The sequence below is a fragment of the Larus michahellis genome, chromosome 17, assembly GCF_964199755.1.
Source record: "Larus michahellis chromosome 17, bLarMic1.1, whole genome shotgun sequence".
Classification (NCBI taxonomy): domain Eukaryota; kingdom Metazoa; phylum Chordata; class Aves; order Charadriiformes; family Laridae; genus Larus; species Larus michahellis.
The window spans coordinates 8,635,831-8,659,860 of NC_133912.1; the positions used below are offsets into that span (position 1 = coordinate 8,635,831).

At 52.2% G+C, this 24,030-nt stretch overlaps 1 protein-coding gene across 8 annotated transcripts in view; it reads left to right on the top strand.

Moving 5' to 3' along the window:
• The window catches only part of USP28 (ubiquitin specific peptidase 28), a 33,003-nt gene that overhangs the window by 3,283 nt on the left and 5,690 nt on the right, over window positions 1-24,030 (top strand). Inside the window, exons 2-21 of one of the 8 annotated variants that reach the window (XM_074560849.1) lie at window positions 80-153; window positions 7,127-7,204; window positions 8,542-8,674; window positions 9,895-10,006; window positions 10,640-10,802; window positions 11,607-11,693; window positions 12,509-12,646; window positions 13,083-13,156; window positions 13,682-13,758; window positions 14,129-14,277; window positions 16,419-16,546; window positions 16,715-16,810; window positions 17,514-17,693; window positions 18,382-18,584; window positions 18,829-18,899; window positions 19,210-19,438; window positions 21,007-21,210; window positions 21,754-21,893; window positions 22,079-22,264; window positions 23,112-23,207. In XM_074560849.1, the coding sequence (XP_074416950.1) occupies window positions 7,136-7,204; window positions 8,542-8,674; window positions 9,895-10,006; window positions 10,640-10,802; window positions 11,607-11,693; window positions 12,509-12,646; window positions 13,083-13,156; window positions 13,682-13,758; window positions 14,129-14,277; window positions 16,419-16,546; window positions 16,715-16,810; window positions 17,514-17,693; window positions 18,382-18,584; window positions 18,829-18,899; window positions 19,210-19,438; window positions 21,007-21,210; window positions 21,754-21,893; window positions 22,079-22,264; window positions 23,112-23,207 (2,535 nt within the window). In that variant the 5' untranslated portion in view covers window positions 80-153; window positions 7,127-7,135. Of the gene's footprint in view, window positions 1-79; window positions 154-2,490; window positions 2,580-5,803; window positions 7,040-7,126; window positions 7,205-8,541; window positions 8,675-9,894; window positions 10,007-10,639; window positions 10,803-11,606; window positions 11,694-12,508; window positions 12,647-13,082; window positions 13,157-13,681; window positions 13,759-14,128; window positions 14,278-16,418; window positions 16,547-16,714; window positions 16,811-17,513; window positions 17,694-18,381; window positions 18,585-18,828; window positions 18,900-19,209; window positions 19,439-21,006; window positions 21,211-21,753; window positions 21,894-22,078; window positions 22,265-23,111; window positions 23,208-24,030 lie in introns of those variants that run through there. The other 7 variants (XM_074560846.1, XM_074560854.1, XM_074560847.1 and 4 more) reach the window with 7 other exon arrangements.

A 24,030-nucleotide genomic window follows, 5' to 3' on the forward strand; every position in this document is an offset into this window, starting at 1 on the left:
TCTCGAGTGCGAGTGTTTGGTACCCACTGACATTCCCCTGGCGCTAATACGCCGCTCTGCTTTATTTCATTTTTTAAAGCACCCGCAATGCAAATTGCTTCCTTTTGCTAAGACAAGGCTGTGAGGAACATCTCGGGACACGGAAGAAGCGCGGTAAGGGCAGATCTTCAGCTCCTTCTTCCTCTGAGGGCGCAGGACCCCCCCTGCAGTAAATTATCTTTGATGTAGCGGCGCTCTGACTGCGCCTGACGCTGCCAACGAATCACCAGTATCTGTCCTGCACCCTAATTAGTCACTGCGGCTTTAATCAGGCTGCTAAACGTCATACGCACTCTCGGCAAACCAGGAGGTAAAAATACAAGGCTGAGTTTATCTTCGTAACCAGGACGTTCAGAATTTTTATGGTAAATTAATACATTTTTTAAGGTGGGGAAATCCCTGGGGAGCCTTTCCCGGGCAGGGAGCTCTGGCCAGGGGGCAGAGATGGGGTCCCAGCACACTGGGACCATGGGGCAGACCGCGGTGACCAGCATCGCTCCCCTCCCTCTGGCTGTTTGGTGGCCTCTGGGCTCCCAAAATGGGAGTTTCTTACCTTGCGTTTAGACTTTGCCGGGTGTCTTGGTTTTTTTCTTTGCATATCAGGGAAATTGGATAACAACGCCGCCGACTCACTCGGAGTTATTTTATCAACGCTCCTCCTCCTCCTCCTCCTCCTGCTTGCCCTCTCGCCTCCTGAATTCCCAAGCTGGAGCACCTGTGGGAACCTGGGAGCCCAGAGGATCCCGGGGAGGGCAGCGGTGGAATTCCCACCCCTCTTCCCAAAACAAAAGGCAAGGGATGCTGTGTGGCTGCCCAGGGAGAAACCCAGGGAAAGGGCGCTTTGACTCGGGAATTAGCAAACGGGGGGGTGGCGGTGGCATCGCCCGACCCTTTCAGCCCCCGCTCCCGCAGCGCCTGGGGACGCTGAGGCCAGCGTGGGTGCCTTGGGTGCCCGGCGGGGAGAGAGCGGCCGGGCAGCGGCGAGTGACACCTTTCTGGGGGTGCAGAGGGACGTTTTACCTGCCATCCCCCAGGGAGCTTGGGCTCGGCCATGTTGTCACGTCCCCCCACGGCGTCCCGCTCCCCGACGGCGTCGCAGCCCTGCGGATCCCCCCGCAGCCCCCCCACAGCCCCATCTCCGCTTCGGGCCTGAGGTCGTTTTATTGAGAGAAAGGTGACATCTGGGCTGTGTCTGCACGAGGATGCGAAGGGAACGGCGCTTGGTGCCCCTTGGCTCGGCACACCTGGAAAATGCCCATTTTCTGCCAATTTACCCCAGGCCCCAGAAGGCGGGGGCTTGGGCCAGGCGACGAGCAGGCGACTGGCCCCCTCTGTTGTTATGAACCGTTTCTTCACAGTTTTCGCCCAGGACGCGAGCACCCAGGCCCCAGGGCTCCCGGGTTTGGTGGTTGGTGCGGCTGCCAGGGGCAGGAGTCGTTAAAATAGCTATTTATTAGCACTTCTGCACAGAAAAGGGGGCTGGGGAGCGCCTCCGCAAAGCCGGCACCCCCAGCGTTGAAACAGCCATCCATTTATACGTTACCAATTAGCATAATTAACCATATTTTGTTTTGCAAGTTTTCGCCGGTGCTCATAATTCCTTTTCTGGACGCCGGCTGGCGTCTTCAATTAGGAGGTGTCCTCAATTAAAAGGTGTCCTCCTCGTCAATGAAAGGTACGGTGCCGCTTAACTTTAGGGCGCGGGCTGGGTGGGTGAAGGTCCCCAGGCGCAGGGGGGTGTCCCCGCTTCGAGAGGGGGGTCGTGTTGTAAGCGGTCATTAGGGACACGTTTCGCCCTAAGGACGCGTTTCAGGGTCCCGCCGCGTTTCCCGGGCACTCGCCCACCGAGGGCTCGTGGCCGGTTGTTCCTCTGCCCCCGTCTCTCGCCAAGAACCGTTTACCCAAAGTACTTACGGTGGTAATCGCAGAGGTTTTGATGCCGGTGTGGAGCGGCTTGGACCGAAAATAGGTTGTAAAATGTGATGTTTTTTAATTTTTTTTTTTTTTAATAGCTCCGGTGGGATTTTTTTTTACATTTTTTAATCTGTAAAGAGGGGTGCTGGGGGTCCGGGGCTGGTCCCTCCGCCGTTGGGTTGGGAACCGGGGAGATGGAGGGTGTTCGGGGTGGGGGGCACACGGGACCCGGGGGGGGGGCACAGGACCGAGGGAGTGACCGAGGAGGGGGGAGACGGGATCGGGACCGGGCCGGGGGGGTTCCCGAGGGGGCGACGAACATGGGAGCGGGGCGGGGGGGGCAGGAGGTGGCGGACACGGGGCCGCGGCGGGGGGGACCGAGGGATGGAGGGACGCGGGACCGGGGGATACCGGGGGGCATCGGAGGCGGGGGGAGACACGGGACTAGACCGGGGAACGGCGACCGGGACCGGGGGGGGACACGGGACCCGGGGGAAGGAAGGTCGGGGGGGACGGACGCGGGGCCGGGCCGGGGCCGTTGGCGCATGCGCGGGGGGCGGCGCGGCCCCGCTGCCGGCGGCGGGATGACGGCCGAGCTGCAGGCCCCGGGCGGCGGCGGCGGCGCGGTGAGACCCGGGGCGGGGGGACGGTGAGGGTGGGGGGCTGCTGCCGGTAAGGCCCACCCGCCTCGGGACCTCCCCCCTCCGGCGCTGGGCCGCAGGCCCGGGGCGAGGCGACCGCCTCGCCCCGGGCCTGCGGCCCAGCGCCGGAGGGGGGGGGGGTCCCGGGGCCGTCAGCCGGTTTTGGGCTGTTTCACTAAAAACTATCGTGCGGCCTTTTCTCGGGGAGAGGGGTCCTCAGCGGGACAGGCTGAGGGAGCTGGGGGTGTCCGGCCTGGAGGAGGGAAGGCTCCGGGGAGACCTTCCAGTCCCTCAAGGGGCTCCAGGAAAGCTGGGGAGGGACTCTGGAGCAGGGAGGGGAGCCATGGGGCAAGGGGGAAGGGTTTTAACCTGAAAGAGGGGAGATTTAGGTGAGATCTGAGGAAGAAATTCTTGGCTGTGAGGGTGGTGAGCCCCTGGCCCAGGTTGCCCAGAGCAGCTGTGGCTGCCCCATGCCTGGAGGGGTTCAAGGCCAGGTTGGATGGGGCTTGGAGCAACCTGGTGTAGTTGGAGATGTCCCTTGGATGGTCTTTAAGATCCCTTCCAACCCAAACCGTTCTGTGATCCTCTGTAGGAAAGGGCTCGTCCATGATCATAGAATCATATAGAATCTTCATGGTTGGAAAGGACCTTTGAGATCATGGAGTCCAACCAAACAACCTACAATCTCTGCCACTAGAGCAGGCCCTGAAGCGCCACATCCAGACGTTTCTTAAATACCTCTAGGGATGGTGACTCTACCACGTCCCTGGGCAGGCTGTTCCAGTGCCTGACCACTCTCTCAGTAAAGTAATTCTTCCTAATATCTAATCTAAACCTCCCCTGCCGCAACTTCAGACCATTTCCTCTGGTTCTGTCATTATTCCCCTGGGAGAAGAGGCCAACCCCCACCTCTCTGCACCCTCCTTTCAGGTAGTTGTAGAGGGCAATGAGGTCTCCCCTCAGCCCCCTCTTCTCCAAGCTAAACATGCCCAGCTCCCTCAGCCTCTCCTCACATGCCCTGGTCTCCAGACCCCTCACCAGCCTGGTCGCTCTCCTCTGGACACGCTCCAGCACCTCAATGTCCCTCTTGTACAGCGGGGCCCAGAGCTGAACACAGCACTCGAGGTGAGGCCTCACCAGCGCCGAGTACAGAGGCACCATCCCTTCCCTGCTCCTGCTGGCCACGCTATTCCTGATACAAGCCAGGATGCTGTTGGCCTTCTTGGCCACCTGGGCACACTGCTGGCTCATGTTAAGCTGGCTGTCCACTGGCACCCCCAGGTCCTTTTCTGCCGGGCAGCTTTCCAGCCACTCTGCCCCAAGCCTGTAGCGTTGCTTGGGGTTGTTGTGGCCGAAATGCAGGACCCGGCACTTGGCCTTGTTAAACTTCACACAGTTGGCCTTGGCCCATGGATCCAGCCTGTCCAGGTCCCTCTGCAGAGCCTTTCTACCCTCGAGCAGATCAACACTCCCATCTAGTGTGGTGTTGTCTGCGAACTTACTGAGGGTGCGCTCAATCCCCTCATCCAGATCATCGATAACTCAGTATGGTCTCTCACGAGGGCTTCCTCCCCTCGGAATTCATGTTCTCCTTTCCCTAGCCCAGCATCCATTAACAAGAAACATTGCTCTTAAACTTCAGGGCTCTGCGTAAGTTGTCTCTCAAGCACACGGACCCAAGCGCTGAAGGGACGCCTGGCTGGCGGCTCCTCCGCGGTGCTCGCGAGGTCGGTGTCCCTGCACGGGTGGCTGCAGCCCGGCGTATCCCCGGCTTACACAGGCGGCCGCACTTCTCTGTAGCATCTCTGCGCTCTCAGGAGGCGAGAGAAACACTTCTGAGAGGCCGGCCTTAAGGGTATCGACCTTTTCGTTGTGCTTTTAGAGGCTGCATTTGTGTGGCAGCCATTTCCCGCGCGCGCAGGGACGGTGTCAGGACCGTGCCCGATGCGCAGGAGCGTGTGTTGATGGAGGAAGAGTCCGCTGGCCGCCGCTTCTTATCCCGGTGGATATGGGTTTGTAAAAGCCTCGGTCAGGAATGCGGGTATTGTTCCTGCCGCCGCCTGTGGGTTTTTAGCCCTCTTCATGTCCATTTTCCCGCTGCAATGAAAAGCGCAGCTGAGGTGCAGAGACTGAAGGCTGTGGCTCTGCCTCCCGCTTACGCGCCACCACCTTCCTCCTCCTCCTCCTCCTCACGCTGTTATTTCTGGAACCCCCTTGAACTCCTGCACCGCACTTGCACCCTTCCTCACTTGCAGTTTCTCATCAAAACAAACTACTTCTGAGCGCGGTGAGTCACAGTAGAGCGAGGAAAATGGCAAAACCTTTCAGTTTCTTCACTGGCTGCCCAACTGTGTAATTTTTATCTCCAGCGCCCTCTTTCCGCTAAGCCTCTTGGTTTTGTACGTGTCTCCTGTTGCTGTAATTTAATACTAATAGCATTTGGGTTGGGGTTGTTATTTTTCCGGCAGGTAGGACTTTGCTTTGGTTTGTTTTTTCAAGTGAGCTATGTATTAATAGCGGCAGCACGCTGGTGTTAATTGCCAGCTCTGGAGCTTGTTTTAGAGCCCCGCGGCGCGTAACCTCAAAAAGCAATCAACCAGGCTAGTTATAGCAACAAACCCACGCGCGCTCCCCAAAAACTTCACCATTTTCTTGCAGGGAGTGTGGTTCCCAGTGGTTTTTGTGGGCTGCCCGTCGGCCACAAGCCTCTCGAAACTTGTTGTATGGGATAAGCTCTCTGCTGCCAATTCAAACCTTTCTTCTCAAAGGCAGAATACAATTGTGCTGGAAATCATTTGAATATTCAGGGCTAACGTAGAGCGGTGGATCAGTAATTAGCTTTTATGGTTACGGCAGCCTTTGTGAGGCCTCCTTTTGGCGAAGCAGAAAAACCCCTGAAAATCGTGCCCTGTCCTGCCTCAGATCTCGTTATTGTAAGGCGGTTTATTAGCATGGGTTTTCTTTTTTTTTCTCCAACGGAAAAATATACCCTGCGGCGTTAGGTGGAGTTAGCCGACGAGCACGCCGCTCGCGCAGGCAGCAAAATTAGCAACATGATATATAAGTGGTTTGCCTTTGTGAAAGTATGTCTGTCCTGAGCCTCCTGCCCTCGGCTCCCGATGCTGCGGTTCCTGCCCGTGCCGTCGGCCGGGCCGGGGGCTTTCCACGCCTCTCGGCTTCTCTTGGGGCTGAAGGAGCTGCGGGACGGGTTGGGGGGGATGCGCAGACATGCGATTTTTCTTGTAAAAGTGGAGCAAAAGTAGTACTGTAGGTGGGACTATCACAAATAACTTGTTGGGGGGATCCCCATTGAAAAATAATCTAGGATTTGTTTGTTTTTAACCACCGATACGGATGCGTGCCGTCTTTGCGGTGTCCGTGCGTGGAGCAGCAGCCACCAGCGGTACGGCTGCACGGCTCAGAAGCGCGGTTGAGTTCCTACTCCCTGGGTGGAACTTGTGCTCCGATGGCACAAAGGCATCTTAAATTTTTTCCCAGTGGTGAGAGTAAGTAGAAACTTGAATTTATTCCTCTGCAGCCTTGCCGGTTAAGATCAGTTAAAGGTGTGATCCTAAGAAGCTGGCACTCATTGGACTGTGCTGACTGCAGGATCCTTCGTAGCCTTTGTAAATCGGGCATAGGCGGTGCAGTCCCGGCTGGTTTTGCTGTTGTAACGTCCTTCCCGTACTCGGTGCGATGCCGGCGCTACGGACCCGTATCTGACACCCTCAGACCTCAGCCGAACCGGGCTGTTGGCGACAGGAGCTGAACTGCGGCCGCGAAAGGCGGGGGGTGGGACCCCCGGGGCCAGCTGCGGCAGGGGCGCTTGCAGAGAGCCGCCTCTCCTGACAGCCGGTCGTCCGGAGTTGTGCGCAGCCACCGCTCCTGTGGCAAGCCAAGGCTGAAAAGATTTGATAAGTCTGGTAAAGAAAATTTCCGTAATCTTTTTTTTAAGCGGCTGAACCAGTCAAAGAATAGGTTGTTGACTGTGGCTTAGAGCCAATATCTCGCCAAAGCTCGAGTTGCCGGTGTGGTGGGGGCAGGAGAAGCGATGGCAGCCTCCTGGGCCCTTATTCTGACACCTCATTGTCAGTGAGAAGTGACACGCACAAATGGCATGTGCAGCCGGACTTAAAATAGCCCCTGGCCGCTGCCCTGAGAACACGCAGCCTCCTTATATGTCCCGCTGCACATGCCGCCGTCCGGGGGACGGGGTGCCCCTTCCCTCCGCAGGTGCGGAGCATCCAACGGCCGGGATAGCCTTTCCCCTCGGGCCTGCTGCCGTCCTCCTCGGGATACAACCGACTGAACGTTGCTCTGTACGTTTTGGGGAAAAAAACCGCGAGTGCGATGCTCAAGCTGATATTGGTATTGCCATCAGGGAAGCGTGATTGGATTTTCCTGTTCATCTGTCCATAAAAAGGAGAGCAAGAAGCAAGGTTCTGGTGAGCCCTTGGCACAGCTTGCGGAAACTGCTTCATGTCCATCCTGGTCACCTTTTCACATGAGCTTTCTCTATTTCTTGCGTGTAGGATTGCCAGATGCTTTTAAACCAGCTGAAAGAGATCACGGGAATTCAAGACTCGGCTTTCCTCCATGCGGCTCTAAAGGTTTGTGCCTGTTGTCATTGTTCTGTGGAAAGGAGACCTCTGAATTCCTCCCAAAAGCCAGGCGGGTTCAGGCTCTCTCAAAACATGACGCGTGGGTCGGATGTTCGCTGGCACGCCTGTGGGCTGGTAATGAGCTGGTCCTCGCTAAAACAGCGCGTGTGTGGCCTGTGGAAGCGATGCAGTGCGTGCGGCGTGGGGTAACGTGGTTCCTGTAGGAGCTGAAGGGTAGACCCTCCGCTGGTTTTCCGCCCTCGCTTGTGTTTTCATTCAGGTGTACCCCTGAGGCAGGCAGGTACCTGAGGCCAGCATTTATGGTGTCAGCAGGGAACGGGTGGTTTGGGGGTTCATATATTTTCATCCACATCTGAAACAAAACCCCATGCTAAGGTGAGAACAGTTCATTTTTCTAACAGTAGACCTTAAAGTCTGTGCTGCTGCGGCAGCGTGTGCTGAGCTAAAGCCCTGTAAACATTCCCTGGAAGCTTTGCTCCCACGGGGCTGTTATCCCTGCGTTATGGTAAACACAAATGGAGTGGGTCAGAGGAGGTTTTTCTCCCTGTACGCCGCTCGGGGAGTTCTGGACAGCTGCGATAACATCAGGAGCTGTGGGGCTGGTGCTTGTCTTGTCTGTCACCAGAACAGTCGTCTCTGCTCCAAAGTGAAGGGACGCAGGAATCTCAGGCACTTGGAGGAGCGACATTTACCTGGAAAGATTCCTGCTCACAGCACGTGTTTCGGTATTTGTAAATTGCAGTGTTACACTGGCTGCGACCGCATCAGTCTGGAATCATCGGTCGCCGTCCGTCCCCTTGAGAGGTAGCAGCAGGACGTGGGCTGTGCTGGAAATACACAAAGAGGCTTGTTTAAGGAAATTCCTAAATGTTTCATCAAGAAGTAATGTCCAGAAAACATTAGATTACATTTAAGGGAGTTTAGCCCCTAGCGATGGTCTGAAGAAAGCCCTAGCTAAGTAAAAGACAAACGTCTTGAAATCCCCAGAGTTTGGTTTCTATGAGCCTCTCCCGGTGGCAGAGTACCCTGTCGTGCTTCAGGCCTCCTGCGACTACTCGAATCTCTTGTGAGGGAAATGGAATTAGTTAATGGAGTCTAGATTGTCCTAGTAATAAAGCCAAAGTGCTTTCCGACAGAGAAATTCTAGCCTTTGTTATTTTCATTTTTTACCGCTGCCTGTCACCAGCAGATCGCTCTCTCCCGTGGCCGGGGGAAGCAGAGTTGGTGGCAGGGCGCCTGTCTCTGCCCCGGAGGCACTACACGTCATGCAAATGTCGGTGAAGTAACCCTGGCACCACGGATTTCTCCCCTTGTCGTTCCGCCAGGCTGCTAATGGGGACCTGATGGAAGCAGTCACCTTCCTGACGGAGGAGCACGCTCAGGAGCCGGCTCGGGATGCGGCCGCTGTGGAGCCGTCCGCTTGGGAAGGGAGTGCAGTGGGCAAACAGCTCCCACGCAGTGAGTCCTGCGCCTCTGCTCACCCGTATGGTTTCACGCGTTTTGGTCTGAGCCGAAGGGAAGATGTCGGAAGTGTCGGTCCTCCCTGCTTCCGCCAGGGAATCCCTCCGGCTCCTGTCCCAGCACTGGTCTGATTGGCCAGTACTCGCCACAGTTCAGGGAATGAATCCTTCCTGGGGAAGGAGGGCTGCGTCCGAAGGGAAAGTGGCCTCGTAGTGTTTTAGTAGTGTTTGTAGACAACACGTCAGCTACAAAGCTGTCGTCGGTTTAAACGGTCGGTCTCGGCTAGGACAGAGACCCCGAAAGCTCCTAAAGCAGGGCAGCCAGAACAGAGAACCGAATCCCTCTCAAGGCACGCATGCGTTTCCACAGCATCCGCTGGCAGAGCAGGCACATGCAGCGTTCACTGTCACAGTCTCGTGAAAACTTTGTGTTATTTGAGCTAGCAGTTTGACTACATGAAAAATGTTTTTATTCATGTTACAGGTTTTGGCCATCAGTTTGGTGCATTTAGATGTAAAAAGTGTACTTGTGGTCTGAGGTAGCTGAGGGTAGTTCCTTTAAACCTTTTTGCTAATGACACATCTGTTAACTGGAGCTTTCCCAAGTGATGTTATCACCGGACAGGTTGACGGTGCCAAAAATCTGTGCTGGGAGCTTGGAAGCAACACCCGGAACAGTGCGGCTGCCCTTTGTTCCCCTGCGCAAGGCTTCCACCTCTTCCAGAACCACTCGCTTTTCTTTCTTCTTCTTTCCTACGGAGCTAGTACGTGAAATGGCCCGTAGCCGAGGGAAGGAAGGCGAGTCTGTGTGATTGTGCCGATTTTAGTGAAATCCTTTATTTCTCGAAAGAGTGTCAGTTGTCAACGCTGATGTCAAGGCATAGCAAGTATAAGCAGCAGCTGATGTTCCCCTTTCCTTATTTGAAGAGGTTTGAAGTGTTTCCTCGGGCTCTGAGTTTGGCTGTGGGGAGATCTGGCCGGTACACAGCTGGGTGGTCTGTCCTGTTCTCCTCACCCGGCCCACTCAATGGCTTTTGAGGTTCCCTGGCACGATCCAAGCTGAGAGGATTTGTATTTAGAACTTGAGCTACAAAATCAGGCTCTTACCGATCCAAAAATTGTGTTTGTGAAGTGTAACATTTTCTTAAAGTTCCTTTTAAAGAGAGCGTTTGTCTGCTCCTGGTGGAAGACTGATCAGAATGCTGCCTCCACTTCTAGATCTTGCTGCTGCACTTACCCCCAGCGACAGAGACGACCTCCACACAGGAGACGCCTTCAGACCCCGGGAATCGCCGAAAGCTCAGGCTGTGGAAAGGGATGCTGCAGAAAGGTCAGTGGCTCCGCAAATTGGTCTCCTGGTATTGTAGGTGGATTCTTAAGCTGATAACTGCAAAGCAGACGCAGACCACCTCCCCGATGTACGCCTGCTGCTTTTAGAAGGTGCTTGGCTCATCGCTGCCTTCTGGGTCGTTGACTTTAGCACTGCAGCGTGATGGTTGACATAGCAAAAGCAGGTTTAGTTGTGGCTTATTCGATCCCACTGCTGTTGCTGACATGCCGCACGGAAGGATGCTGTACTGGCGTTACGGCGCCTGGGGAAGGAGCAGCGTGAAATCTCGGTGCCCGTTCACCTCGCACCGGTCTCCCCTTCACCGGGGGTTGGGTTTGCCTCCAGTAATGGCTAAAGGTGCCACTTCTGCATGCGGCTAGTTCAGGAAGGAAAACATCCATATCTTATTACCTCCTTCCACCATTCCAAATTGTCTTGCAGTCATGTTTTCCACCCACCTCGTTTGAGAGCTGAAACCTTTCAGGAGTCAGATAAGGCGTCTGTTGCCTGTTGCGCTGGGTATGGCCCGGCTCTGGTGTCCCACTTGCGAGGGGAGGGGAGTACGATCCCCGTAGCGCTGGAGAATCTTTGTGAGATGGTGTTTTACAGCACGGTGTGCGTCTTTTGTGACAGACCGCAGGAAGCGCATTCCGCTGAAAACAAAAACCGCTCCAAAAGGAAACGCTGTGAAGTCTGGGGAGAGAACCCCAAGCAGAGTGACTGGAGGAGAGTGGGCGACTGGCCTGTTGGAATGAAAAATATCGGGAATACGTGTTGGTTTAGCGCTGTCATACAGGTAAGCTGATGGAAAGGTTCTTCTGGGGTTGCTGCGCTCTTGGAGTCAAAATGTTTATCAGTTAGAGTTAAATACGCAGCGCCTCTGTGAAGTGGTCACCGTACACAGATGAGCGAACGTGACCGTGCTCAAACGAGACTTCTGTTTTTATTTGATGTGATTGTGATTTATTCTGGGCGTGCACAGAAAGAGCCAAAGAGCGGTTAAATAGACTGTGCGTAAAAATAGCTACAGATACATATAATCTGTGCGTACGCATGCGGGGGGGATTTGGTGCAGCGATGTCCAAATGCTTACTGAATGACCGAAGCTTGACTGGCAAAGTGAACTGATAATTTAATTTTACTGCAGTTATTGTTGGCTCCATAATACCCGGTGTATCATGTTCCAGTTAATGGAATAGACTGGCATAGATGCTTGGATGAGTAAGCAACTAGGCAGCGTGTATTATTAGCGATAACCTGAACAAGAAGAGACAACAATAAGTGGAGCTGAGCAGATTTGTCTCTTGTAACCATTTCACATCAGCAGACGGACGTTCATCACATGTCTCCAGCTGTGGGAGGAAGTGAGAAACCTTCAAATGGGCTCCTTTCTCCCTGTGACTTGTTCCTGGATGCCTTTTCTAAGCTCACCGAGGCACAGTGGAATGCTCTTGCCTAAAATGGATATGTGTAGCCTGGAAATGGCTATTGGCAGTTAACAACAAAGCTGTGGAGTAGAAGAGTAACAACGGGGCATCAAATGGCAGCGAGTCTTATCCTTACGGACACCGACTGATCTTTCCCTCTCCTTTCCTTTCAGTCGCTGTTTCAGTTGCCGGAATTTCGGAGGCTGGTCCTTGGGTACTCCCTGCCACAAAATGTGCTTGAAAGCTGTCGTAGTCGCACTGTGAGTTCCCACCGAGTGACGCTGTCTAGTTTCCCTCTGTCGTGGCATACTCTTCCTCTAAGCTGATGTAATTTGGGGCCATCTGAGACTCCCGTGCCTGTGTTAATGGCTTTTCAATTGTCAGGCTCCAGGAAAGACAAATTTGGGAAATACTTTTCAAAGACAGAATCACTGTAGGAAAAAATCAGATGCTTCTCGTAAAGCGTTCCTCTAGAGCTTCTGACTGTGGTGTGGGGGGGAACTTGTCCCGTAAAACTTCTCTGGTAGCTCCAGACTGTCTGTTTGTTCGCGTGCACCGTGGCAGAGCTGGGCTTGGAGCCAGCCTGAAGGTCGCTGTAGCCCCAGTACCTTCTGAGCACGGTCAGCAGAAGAGGCTTAGGAAATAGAGAAACAGGCACAGGTAGAGTAATCCTTCACTTGTATCGTTCCAGCTTGTGGCCACCTCCATTTCAGAGACTTTGCTTTACTTGCTTTCGAGGGTGCTCTTGGTACTCTAAGAAACCTCAAGTGCAGGCAGAATAAATTTAAAAATTCACCCGCTTTTGCCTTCTGTTTTAGCAACTATTCCTTGCGGCACTCTTTTCTCTAAAGGTTTGGTTTCAGTTAAAGTTTTTCTCCCGTGCATCCGTGGGGAGACCGGCTTGCTTCCCAGAAATGCCGCTGCCTGTCTGTCTGCTTTTGTCCTGTCTAACGTCCCCTCTCCCCCTGGTTGTTTCTTCAGGGATGTGCACGGGGCGTCCTGCAGCACTTTGTTTTAAGATGCCGCTTCTTTGAGTTGCAGGAAGGGTTTGGCTTTTCTTCTTTTTGCAATGCAGGGAAAAAGAAACATTGCGTTCATGCAAGAACTTCAGTGTCTGTTTGCGTTAATGCTGGGCACACGTCGTAAGTTTGTAGACCCGTCTGCAGCGCTGGAGCTCCTGAGGGATGCGTTTAGATCCGCGGAGGAACAGCAGGTAAAACCCTGTGAAAAAGCCCTTTGCTTCCTTCAGAACAGCACTCGCAGCCACAGCAATCCTATTGCGCTTCATCCTGCTGTTGCTTTCAGAGGCATCTTCCCATCTTTGTCAACTGCCAAGCAGCTGTCCCTGGGTCGTTTAGGCAGAATGTACGCGCTCGCTAATTAACCAGCAGCGCAACAGTGCTCTACCCGGTGCCATCTGGGTGGTTGGGTAGCGATCACAGTAATTTCCTCTGATCTAGTTTTCAGATGAGCAGAGTGTTCATTATCGGTCTAAATCAGCACAGCGCTCGGGATTCTCGCTTCTTTGGGCTGGGTGGGTACGGCAGCACCCGTCGGGTCGGGTTCCAGCAGCTTCGGGAAACCGCAGACCGTGAAAACGCAGGCTGGGTGGCGCGAGGCTTGACGCTCGCCTTTTGTCTCTCTTCCAGCAAGATGTGAGTGAATTTACACACAAACTACTGGACTGGCTGGAGGATGCGTTCCAGCTCGCTGTGAACGTCAAGTGAGTTTTCTGGGGTCAAGAGAGTTTGACCTCCCACTGAGGAGAAACGGGTTTTAAATGTGAGGCCTTAATAAATGAGAGGCCTTTACGTGAAAATGTTGAGTAAATGAGAGACCCTTTTTTTCACTGAGGACAGTGCTCCTTAAGCTCAGTATATGCTCGTGAAGTGTTATGTCCACGTTTCCTGCACGTAAGCGCAGGACTTTATTCAGCGCCGATGCGGCCTGCAGAGTAAATAAGCTTTTTAGGGGAACTCAGCAGAACTGGCGTACAGGAAAGATACAGAACCTGCATTTCAAAAGGCAGTGCCTTCATATTTATTTTCTTTTCCTTCCTTCCTATAAGTCTCATGATGTGCTTTTGAGTGCGAAAACAGATGAGAAGCTTCCTCTGTATTTTGTGCTTGGGTAGAAAACTTTCCTTTTGGCTGTAGGACGATTCCCAGGCAAAGGCTCAGATTCTGACCTGGGGCTTTTCTGCAGGCTACGGCTGCAAGTGAGCGTGTGCTTTTTCTTTCTGAAACAGAAGCCCCGGGGACAAATCTGAAAACCCGATGGTACAGCTTTTCTACGGGACTTTCCTGACGGAGGGTGTCCATGAGGGTGAGTGAAGGCTTTGGCAGATTCACTTTTTGAGTGTGTTGATTTATAGCAGTGATGACACGGGACTTTGTTGCGCGTTCCTGATGAAATTGCCTAGTTTTTTAAACTCGCAAATAGTCTTCTTGATAGAATTGTCTGTAACGTTTAGAAAGTCTGTCTTCTGAAAGCATTAACTACTCGCAAGCGCTCCCGTGTTGGAAGCACTTGTTTATATCAGGAGCTTACCCTGGCAGACGGGTGTACGGCGATACGCCGTTCGTTCTTGCCAGCCGCGCCTCTAAACGGGTGCTGACAACAGACTCTTGAGTTGAGCGGAGTTGTTTGTTCTCTTAAGTTAGTTCATGGGTCTTGTGTCGTTTCCATCATCCAGGCAATACTTTTTCCAAGATCGAAACCTTTGGTCAGTATCCCCTTCAGGTAAACGGTTACCGAAACTTGAATGAGTGCTTGGAAGGAGCCATGGTGGAGGGAGAGATGGATGAGGCGGCAGCATCGCAGTCGGTGAAGTACGGCCAGGAGGTTAGTTTTACCATTTTTTGTTGAGCTTTAAGCTGCCTGTTGCCGAAAAATGCAACCCATACAGCACCGGGGTGTCTCAGTATATTCTGATAACTTTAAATGGCAGTTGTAAGCGTTCCCTAAGAATTGAATACAACATATTTTGTGTGTACCTGGAATCTCGCGTAAATGTATGATAGTGTCGCATGGCGAGACACTAAGTCTTTGCTCATTTGTAAAGATGCGTTGTCCTATGTAACCAGTTCGAGGAGTTTGTTTTAAATTAAAAAGGTAAACATCTGCTTCTGATGCAAGTGTGATAAAGTCTCTCTCTTTCTGTTGAAGCCTACCTGTACCTGAGTAGGGGAGAACCACTGCCTCCATATTTTCGGAGGGTAAAAGTACAGTGCTTAACTCTATGGTATGCCATTTGGAATTTGTCTCTTTCTCCCTCTTACAGTGTGTGTTTTTCTTTCTTCTCATTTTCACTCTTCTGACTGTGCTGATTTTTTTTTCTTTTTTCTTTTTTTTTTAAATCTCGCGAATCACAAACCAATCATAAAATCCTTAGTTGCAGCAAAGTAGAAAGCAAAGGTGTACCATGGCATTCAGCATCCTACAATGGCATTCAGCATCCTACACGTGTTCGGAGAAGTTAGCTTAGAGAAAGGCTGGGAGATGACACTGAGGAATTCGCAAAGGTGTCTGACGGAGAGGGGGCAGGGAGAGGTACTTCGGTTCTGTGAGAACGTCTGAAAAATGCCGTGCTGTGGTTTAAACGGGCACAGGAGTAAGCCCTGGCCGCCTCTGGACTCAGACGTGTGTTTCTGGCTCTCCCGGTTCCCCCTGAAGCTGTTCGGGTGCGTTTCCAGCCGCCGTAGGTGAAACTGGTGTAGGCTGGTGCCAGAGACAAGGGTCGCAGGGAGCTAGTCGGGCATGTTCTTTTCAATCCAAGCCCTCCAGTTCCTCCAAATCCTTCTCTGACAAGTAAGGGGAATTGGACTGATGGTGGAGATGTTTCAATCGTTCCTTGTCTGTACGGAGAGAAGGAAAAGGCTCTGCCTGTATGTTTAAGAAATCTGACCGGAAAAACCCTGCATCTTAATTTCACTTCCCAGGATGTCGTGGCTAGAGGACTGCATGATAGGGGACAGAGAGAATAAGGTGCGTTTTGTCTTTTGAGAACCTAGGGGAGTGTACTGAAGCGCAAAGCATCAGTGGGATTAACAAGAACTTGCATTTCTCCTAGATAATAGGTGTGTAAATCCCTCCTGCTCTGTGTTCCTTTTCGCTCGTTCTGAAGATGGGGCTGCTTCTCAAACAGCTCTGCTACCTGGCCATTTCCTTCCAAAGATTATTTTTTTTTAACAAATAATTTTAAAAAATTTCACCTGTATTGGCAATGTTTTAGGTCCGTTGCAGTTTGGAGTGGGGCGGGGTTTATTGTGGCAGGACACCCGAGATGGCTCCTGCAAAGGAAAACGAGCTTGGTGGGGTCCCGCGGGGCCCGCGGGGAGCGTCGGCTGGGCATGCCCTGCTGAGGGGGGTGCAGGAGACCCCGGCGGCGGGTGCTGGACATGTTTGTGAGCCCAGGGAGAGAGAGGGGGACTGTCGATTCAGCCGAGGACTTTTCGTTCGGCTCTTTGAAACAGTGTAGGGAACGGACAGAAGGTGGGTTTCTTCTCCGAGCCTCCTAAATTGAAAGGTTTGTAGATAGACTGAGAGGGGCTGAGGAATCAGGCACCGCGCAAGGGCTTCTGTTTTGTTCTTCATCATTGCATGTGGTCTGCTTCGGAAGGGCGCTCTCTCGCAGGCGCTTAGCTGGCTTCCAGGCTTTGTGTGCTGTCTGCTGAGTTCGTAAAACTCACGGCCGGGCCCGTTAGTAATCCACCAAGCTGGATGCACCAGGCAATGAAAAGTCACTTTCTGAAAGCCGTGCTGGGGCTTTTTCAGGGTAAAAATGTAAAACAGAAGCGGAAATTTTAATCTGCTAAAATTTGGCTTTCTGACTAGTCACTCTGTAAAGAAAATATATGCTAAATCGGTATTTAAAGACAGACGTTTAGGATCAGTCTAAAATCATTTCGGATCGGTCTAAAATGTGCCGTTTAGCAGCCGTCTTAAAACGAGTCCCTCTGGGGGCATTTCTGCTTTTGTTGCAGCGCTGGTTCACAAAGCTCCCGCCGGTGCTGACATTTGAACTCTCCCGATTTGAGTTCAATCAGTCACTAGGGCAGCCGGAGAAAATCCACACCAGGCTAGAATTCCCCCAGACTATGTACATGGACAGGTGAGTTGTTCTGCTCTACGGTACGCCTAAAGCTACTGCGTTATTGTAATTAAGGAGATGAAAAAGGTCGTGTGGCTGAGCAAGGAGGGATTTTAAAAATCCTTCTGAAAGATTGCGGGCGCGACCAGTAAACAAATCTCACGTGGCGGGCCCTGTATTTCTGTTTAGGTACCTCTACTGCAGTAAAGAGCTTGTTCAGAGGAAGAGAGAAGAAATGAAGAGACTGAAGGAGAAAATGGTGGTTCTGCAGCAGAAACTGGAAAGGTACGTGGCCAGCTAGCTTTACTTTTGTGCCCCGCGGGAGCGTGCAAACGCTTCCTTTCAAAGGAGCTTTCCGATGGAAGAGGAACTTGTAGAGGAAGGAGAGACAGAGCCGGGTTTGTGTGGAGCGAGGAAGTGTGCTTTCAAAACCAAATTGCGTGGGGTTGATGCTTTCTGAATATTACTGATGCCATTACGAGAATAATCTCCTTAAATAGTACGATGGTCACTGTCAGCTCTGCCGGCCAGTTTGGGTGAGGAAGCCCGCTAATACAGTGGAAAAAGCTCTGCTATTTTTTATATTAGTTGTCCCCTCCAGCCTAGCGTTTGGCATTGTTTATTGGGGAAGGACAGAGACCGACAGCAAAGATCTGGCATGTGGACAGGCAGAAGATTTTGTTTTCCGTTGTTTTTCCCTGCCTGGGATGGAGTTAAGCGTCTCCGGAGCAGCCGGGTGGTTGTTGCGACCGAAGCGGTGCTGAGAGCGCAGCGGTGTTCCACTGCTGCCGAGCCCTGCCCGCAGCCTCACGGCTTTCGGGGCCTGCTGGGAGGGCGTCCCTTCGCGTCGCCTGGGTTTTCCCTTCCTTCCCTCACTGCTTAACCTGTCTCCATCCCCACCTGGGGGTTTTCTTCCCGGTTGCTCTTCTGTTGTCCCTCAGGTCGAACCAAACGGTTCATTCCTGCCCCACCCCGCCTGTTTCCGTAGGTACCTGCAGTACGGCTCAGGCCCAGCCCGCTTCCCCCTGCCCGACATGCTGCAGTACGTTCTCGAATTCATCGCCACAAAGCCAGCCGCAGCCCTTCCCTCTGTGCCGGGCTCTCCGACAGCGCTCCCGCGGCCCCGCGCCGAGCCTGGTCTTCTGCACGCGCTTTCCCAGCCGAACGGGTTAGTAAACAGAAATGCAAATAATTCGTAGGAGAACGCTTTGCCTTTCGGCTAAGCGCTCCTGGTCTACGTCCTGGAAGTGGGTTATCTATCTGGGCGCTTGTCAGCACGGTGCTGTGCCGTACGAGTGCCTGTGCAAGTGGTCGCCCCGTCCCTCGTCCTTTGCTTCTGTTCGTGCAAACGGAACACTGCATCTGCTCTGTGCTTTTTCCTTTTCCAAAAGCATCACCATATTCCGTGTCCCAGCAGCAGTTCTGAGTTAAATTACGTGCTCTTTTGGGTTAGGCTACTCATTTTTTGGCTTCATCAACCGGTAGATTACTGCAACTTTGGATTATTACGAACCTGGCCAGCATGGTTGGTTTACGCTCGAGACTAAGCTGAGTAATACGTGAGCTGCTTAGTAGTAAGGGAAGGAATTTTTTGAATTGCTCATTGTGGATCTGTGCTCACAGGGTTCTGTAAGAATTCAGCTCTTATTTGCCCGATATTTTAATTTGGTCTGTTAAGGTAGAAGCACATTTCAGTGAACTTGTTCTCTTTACATTTTGTACCATCCTGGGAGGGAAATCCCGCTCTGGCTCTGCAGCAAGTTTTGTTTGGTTTATTTCGTATTCTTTTCCAAAAAGAGAAAAAACAAGAGAAAGATTGAAAAACCTGTCCGCTCCTCTTGGATTCTGCTTCGCAGCATACTGGAAGGGAAGGATACTGGGACTGAAGACACAGCTTTCTTTTCGGCAAATCCCTCGCCACAGCAAAGATCGAGTGTGCCACTCCAGCCTCCTGAAACGTCTGAACGTCCAGCTCCTCACGTGGTTTCCGAGGAAGAGCTGCGCCTTGTCCGGACGTGTCTGCAGCGGTGGAGAAACGAGATCGAACAAGACGTGCAAGGTGAGCCCCAAATGTCTTTGTTGTGGTTTTCCTCTTGAATGCCAGCCTGATTTCCCTGATGTGTCCTGGACACATCCCGGTCTACGACCAGTCTGGTGTGGGCTTCAGCCCTGTGTTAAGTGTATTTGGTAGTTGCTGCACGGCTGTCGCTTCGCTTCGCTGTTCGAAGTGAAAGGGGCCGGCATCGCCTGATGAGTCGTCGTTATTTCTTACGTATTTCTCTCACGCGTGATGTTCTCGGCAGATCTGCAGGAGTCTATTGCCAGAATCAAGCAGTCCATTGAACAAATGTACTGCGACCCTCTCCTCCAGCAGGTAAGAAATGCAGCTTCGTTGGGTAAATATTAAACTACGTTGGTGATATTGTTCTGTCTTAGTAGCTGTTTTAAGTTGTACACTTTACTGTGTTAAAAAAAATCCTGGTGTTACGATGAAGCAGAGAAAGGATTCTTTATGAAAATCGTGATGCTTTTTCCCTTAAAACTCAGTTCTCACTTCGTGGGAAATTCTCCATGTGAATCAAGAGACTTGTGCCAGGCTACAGCTATGAGCGTATTTGTACAGAGGTCAGGGAAATTAATTTACTCAAAGCGCGTCTGAAACCTGTGTCGGTGTGTACTTGCAGGTTCCCTATCGCTTGCACGCAGTCTTGGTACACGAAGGGCAAGCAAACGCCGGTCACTACTGGGCCTACATATACGACCAGCCTCGGAAAAGCTGGCTCAAATACAATGACATCTCGGTGACAGAGTCGTCCTGGGAAGAGTTGGAGAGAGATTCGTTCGGAGGCTTGAAGAACGCCAGCGCCTACTGCCTGATGTACATAAGTGATAAGGTGTCCCGCTTCCTTGCAGGTACTGGAGCCAAAACTGCCGGTTAATTAGCCATTTGTGTATTATCCAGCCTGCGTGACCGTTACGTTCCTCAGCTTCTCTTTGGCGCAGCTGTCTCTTGACGGTGCAAAAAACTTCCCCCCAGATAGAAGTGAAATAATCGGTTCGTTTCTAAACCCCCAGTAGGGTTGAAAACTGAAGGAAGAACTGTACTGGTGAGAATAGGTACAGAACCGTATGTATTATTCATGGGTATAAACATTCAGGCTCCACATTTGCCACTTCCAACACGCATCTATTGCTGGTGGGTGTCACTTTGGCTCTGCGTATGGTTTACATGACGCTGGTTCTTCTATGAGGGCATGTGGAGCACCTCCTGCTTTATTTCTCCCATTTTTGTCAGGCTTTCCGACTCGACGGCTCGCTTTTTAGTGGTACCGTTACACTGAACCTGAACGGAGCTCTTGCTTTATGCAGCCTTTCCTAGCGCATGAGCTATTGGTAACGGTGGCTTAGACTTGCAAGTACGTTTGCAGTGCCAAAGTATAAATAGTTATGTGGAGAAATTATCGTGCACGTGGCACTATACATGGCAAACAGCTGTAGAAGAACCTAATAATTTCACGCGTGGTTCATTTTGATGTCATAAATAGCAAGAAACAATGGAGAACTGTCATTCTGTTCAGTGCTAAATATGGCTGATGAGGATCTGGAGGTTGTTCTTTGTCTGTCTTTCTATGACAGTTCCGTTTCTGAGATGAACCCGTGATTTTTTTTTCCCCCCATTTAATGCAGTTTTTGTTGGTTTTTAAAGACGCTTTGCTTTTACAACGGGTGCATAGGAAATATCTGGTGTAGACAATTGCCGTTTGCTTTTCATACGTTTTGGTCTGACTTGTCTAAAGCTGATACTCCTTGGGGTTAGTGCTATTTCACAGCTGAATGCCGAAGCAGCTCTAAAAAGTGCTGAGAAATACCGGTGTGACACTCACGCCGTGGAATCCCTGCAGCTCCCTACCTGTATGTGCTGCGTACTGTTGTAGACAGGATGGCTCTGGCTGAAATGTGAATTTTCCAGCTATTGGCAGTGTAAATCCTGTTCTGTGTACAATGGCAGCCCTGGAATAAGGATGCATCCCTCGCCTGCTGCATCAGCCGGTGCTTATTCTGCCATTTCTCTGTGATAGATGCCGTCCGGTGGTAGAACAAAACTGGTGTTTGTTTCGGATAACCCTGTAGATTTGGTTTTGGTTTTGCGCTTTTGCCTATGAATCATCTTAAATTACAAAGCCAGGAGAAAGTTGTGTTTTTTCCCCATTTATCCCTCAGGCAATTTGCTTGGGGCTTTCCATAGAATCACGGGACGGTTTGGAAGGGACTTTAAAGCCCACCCAGTGGCACCCCCTGCCCTGGGCAGGGACACCTCCCGCCAGCCCGGGGTGCTCCAAGCCCCGTCCAACCTGGCCTTGAACCCCTGCAGGGATGGGGCAGCCCGGTCCGGGCCGTAATGCTGCCTGTTTGTGTAGTCTCTGGCAGTGGTGTGCTGCTCCGATGTGTTCCGTTACACGCCGGCCCTGCGTCTCTTCCAGACAAGGAGGAGGGCTCGGAGCTGGGCCAGTTCCAGAAGGAGGTGGAAGCCTTGCCCCCGGAGCTGAGACACTACATCCAGGAGGACAACTGGCGCCTGGAGCAGGAGGCCGAGGAGTGGGAGGAGGAGCAGTCTTGCAAGATTCCTCAGATGGAGCCTTCACCCGCTTCCGAGTTGCAGGACCTCTCGTCTGAATCGGGACCAGGTAGTACCGTGTCTGCACTCGCAAACTGCGTTGAAACCGGTGACGATCAGCTGGTCAGAAGCACCACTGTGCTGGAACCTTGGTACAGTACACTGCTGGGTATCTGGGAGAAACTGCGGATGGGTGCGGCAGCGAAGGCAGCTGGTGGAGGCTCTGTCCTGGCAGTAGGAAAGCCTGTTCTGTTATTTTTGCACGTGCGTCCTTCCAGGCTTGTCAACCGAAATGCTGGTTTCCACTCGTTTAATCATAATGGGCTAATCTCATTTCACTTACAGACTTTTTTTCTTTTTTCATAAACGCTGGGTAGAAAACGTTCAAGTGCTGTTCTCTGGAGCGGGAAAGCGTTCCTTGGCAATCCCGGATGGTGTGTGCCATCCCCGCTGAAAAGGGGCCACGCGCAAGCTCACGGTGAAATGCCCTCACCTCTGGGGTGGATGCAGCAGCGGCTGAATCCTGCAGAGACAGGCTACAGAACAGCTTAGAACGAGAGAGGAGAAGGAATCTTGCGCTTTGCTCACTGACAGCACACCTCTGTCCCGACAGATCAGAATTCCGTCTGCGAGCAGAGCATGCGCTCTCTGTCCTCGGAGCACGCCATGATCGCCAAGGAGCAGACAGCCAAGGCCATCGCGAACACCGCCGACGCCTACGAGAAGAACGGCGTCGAGGCAGCTCTCTGCGAGGTAGGAGCTGAGCCCGGGAAGCGAACCCCTTCGTGGCTTTGCATTATTCCTCTTGACAGACCTTTGCTTTTTCCATTCCTGTGCAGTTCTGTCGCTCTGCCACGTTTAGCTCGGTCCCCTTCTGCTTTCCTGTGTTTTGCTTTGGTTTTTCTTACTCTGTTTCTTCTTTTTCTTCTTGGCCGCAGCCCAAGGAGGCAGAGCCAGCGAAGGCCCAGCCGGGAGCAGCAGCCCTTACGGTTCAGGCAGAGCAGCCCCGGGACGCTCGGGGGACAGAGCCGGCTGCCCCGGCTCGCTCACAGGTCTCGGAGGTGGAAATCCCCAGTGTGGGGAAGATCCCCGTTAGGTCCGATGCAGACGGATATAACGAGGAGGTACAGATCCCGGTGCAGGGGTTAATTACTGCCAGTCACTAATCTAGAGCTTTGCAGTTAGCTGGCTTTGAGCTTTCCGCAGATTGGGTGCGGTAGTCTGGCAGGGAGACAACGCTGTTTGCAAAGTGCATTTTCCCACCGTGGAAATGAAGAAGCCCAGACCCGGTAATCGTTCAGTAATTTCCTTTCCAAATGCCGTCAGAAAAGCAGCCCTGTAAAAGCTCTCGATCGTTAGATCTGCACGTTGGTCCTTAAGTCTTCTTTCTGGCACGACTGTATCCAAATTGATCCCGGTGGTATTAATGTATTGACAAGCCTCTGTACTGTCTCCAGGTGGAGTTGGGTCCCCTCTCTCGCAGACGTTAAGCGCTGATAGCGTAACTTACGGCACCCAAGCTGTGGTTTCTGAATGGGGCTGTTTAACCGCACTCACACCTCCTCAGGCAGCGTTGCGGAAGTTCAGGCTTTTTCACAAGCGCAGTGGGATTTCACACACGTACCGAGACCGTTACTCCTCGAGCGTGCGTAATACGTGCTCTTACCTATCTTGAACGGGGCGCAGAGGGGATGTGGCCAGCGTGCTTTGCGTTTCTCACGTGCTGCATTTACAAATTCAGTGTTTGGAGCGATCGGACCTTTAAGCGCTTAGAAACCCCTGCATGTAAAGTGCACGCGACAGACGGAGTGAATCACGGCTCTGGCTTATTCCACCTTGCGTTCATACCGTTTCCTTTACACCTGATCTTTCGAAAAGGTATTCCCTTCTTCACCATGCCTTCTCTTCTTTCCCTGTCTGTTACCCTTTTCCTTGTTCGTGTCTGTGTGTGTTTTCCTGCTCTCGTGGTAGGTGATGCTGAGCCCGGCCATGCAAGGCGTCATCCTGGCGATTGCAAAAGCCCGCCAGACCTTTGATCGCAACGGGTCTGAAGCAGGGCTTGTTAAGGTATCTGATTTGTTTGCTAAATCCAATAGTATGGACAGCTGTTTTCACAGAATGGAGAATCCATGCTGTATCGACAGGTCAGGAATGTGAAGGGAACGATTTGGGCAGTTTTTCTTCGAGTTAATGGCCTTTCTGTGGCTGCTCTCCTATTGCGACAACGAATCCTTCAGTTCTAAATAATTTTTAGAGCTTGTAAGAAAGAGCTCCCTCCTCCCAGCAGAAACAGCAACCTTTTTCTCTTTTTTTACTTTTCACTGTTTTTTCTGCCTGTTCTGTTAGTATTGCCAGTTCTCTCAGTCTGGGTAATAAGACGTAGGCTTTCATGGAATCATAGAATCATTCAGGTTGGAAAAGACCCTTGGGATCATCCAGCCCGACCATCAACCCCACTCTGCAAAGTTCTCCCCTATACCATATCCCCCAACACCACATCTAAAGGCATCCTTTGCGTGCCTTCCGGAATGTGTTCTCTGGGGCCTCAGGGCGAGCCTCAGAAAATAAACCAGCGCTCCTGAAACGTTTGGTTTGGTCCCGAACACTCACCCTCCCTGTGACCTCTCTGGTAAAGTGTGTCCTCAAGACGTGTGCCTGGAAGAGGGGGACCGGAAAGAACGAGCGCTGCTGAATGTTGGAGCTGGCGGTAGATTTTACAGGCAGGTAGATTGAACTGAAAAAGGTAGATTTAACTGAAAATGCCACACGGGGGAAATCCCCCGTGCTGTGCATCTACAGGACTGTAGATTGTGAGACACTCTTGCACCTTACTGTGGATACAAGCGTGTCGCAGTCCATTTTTACAGCCTCGGCACCTGCCCGAGGATCA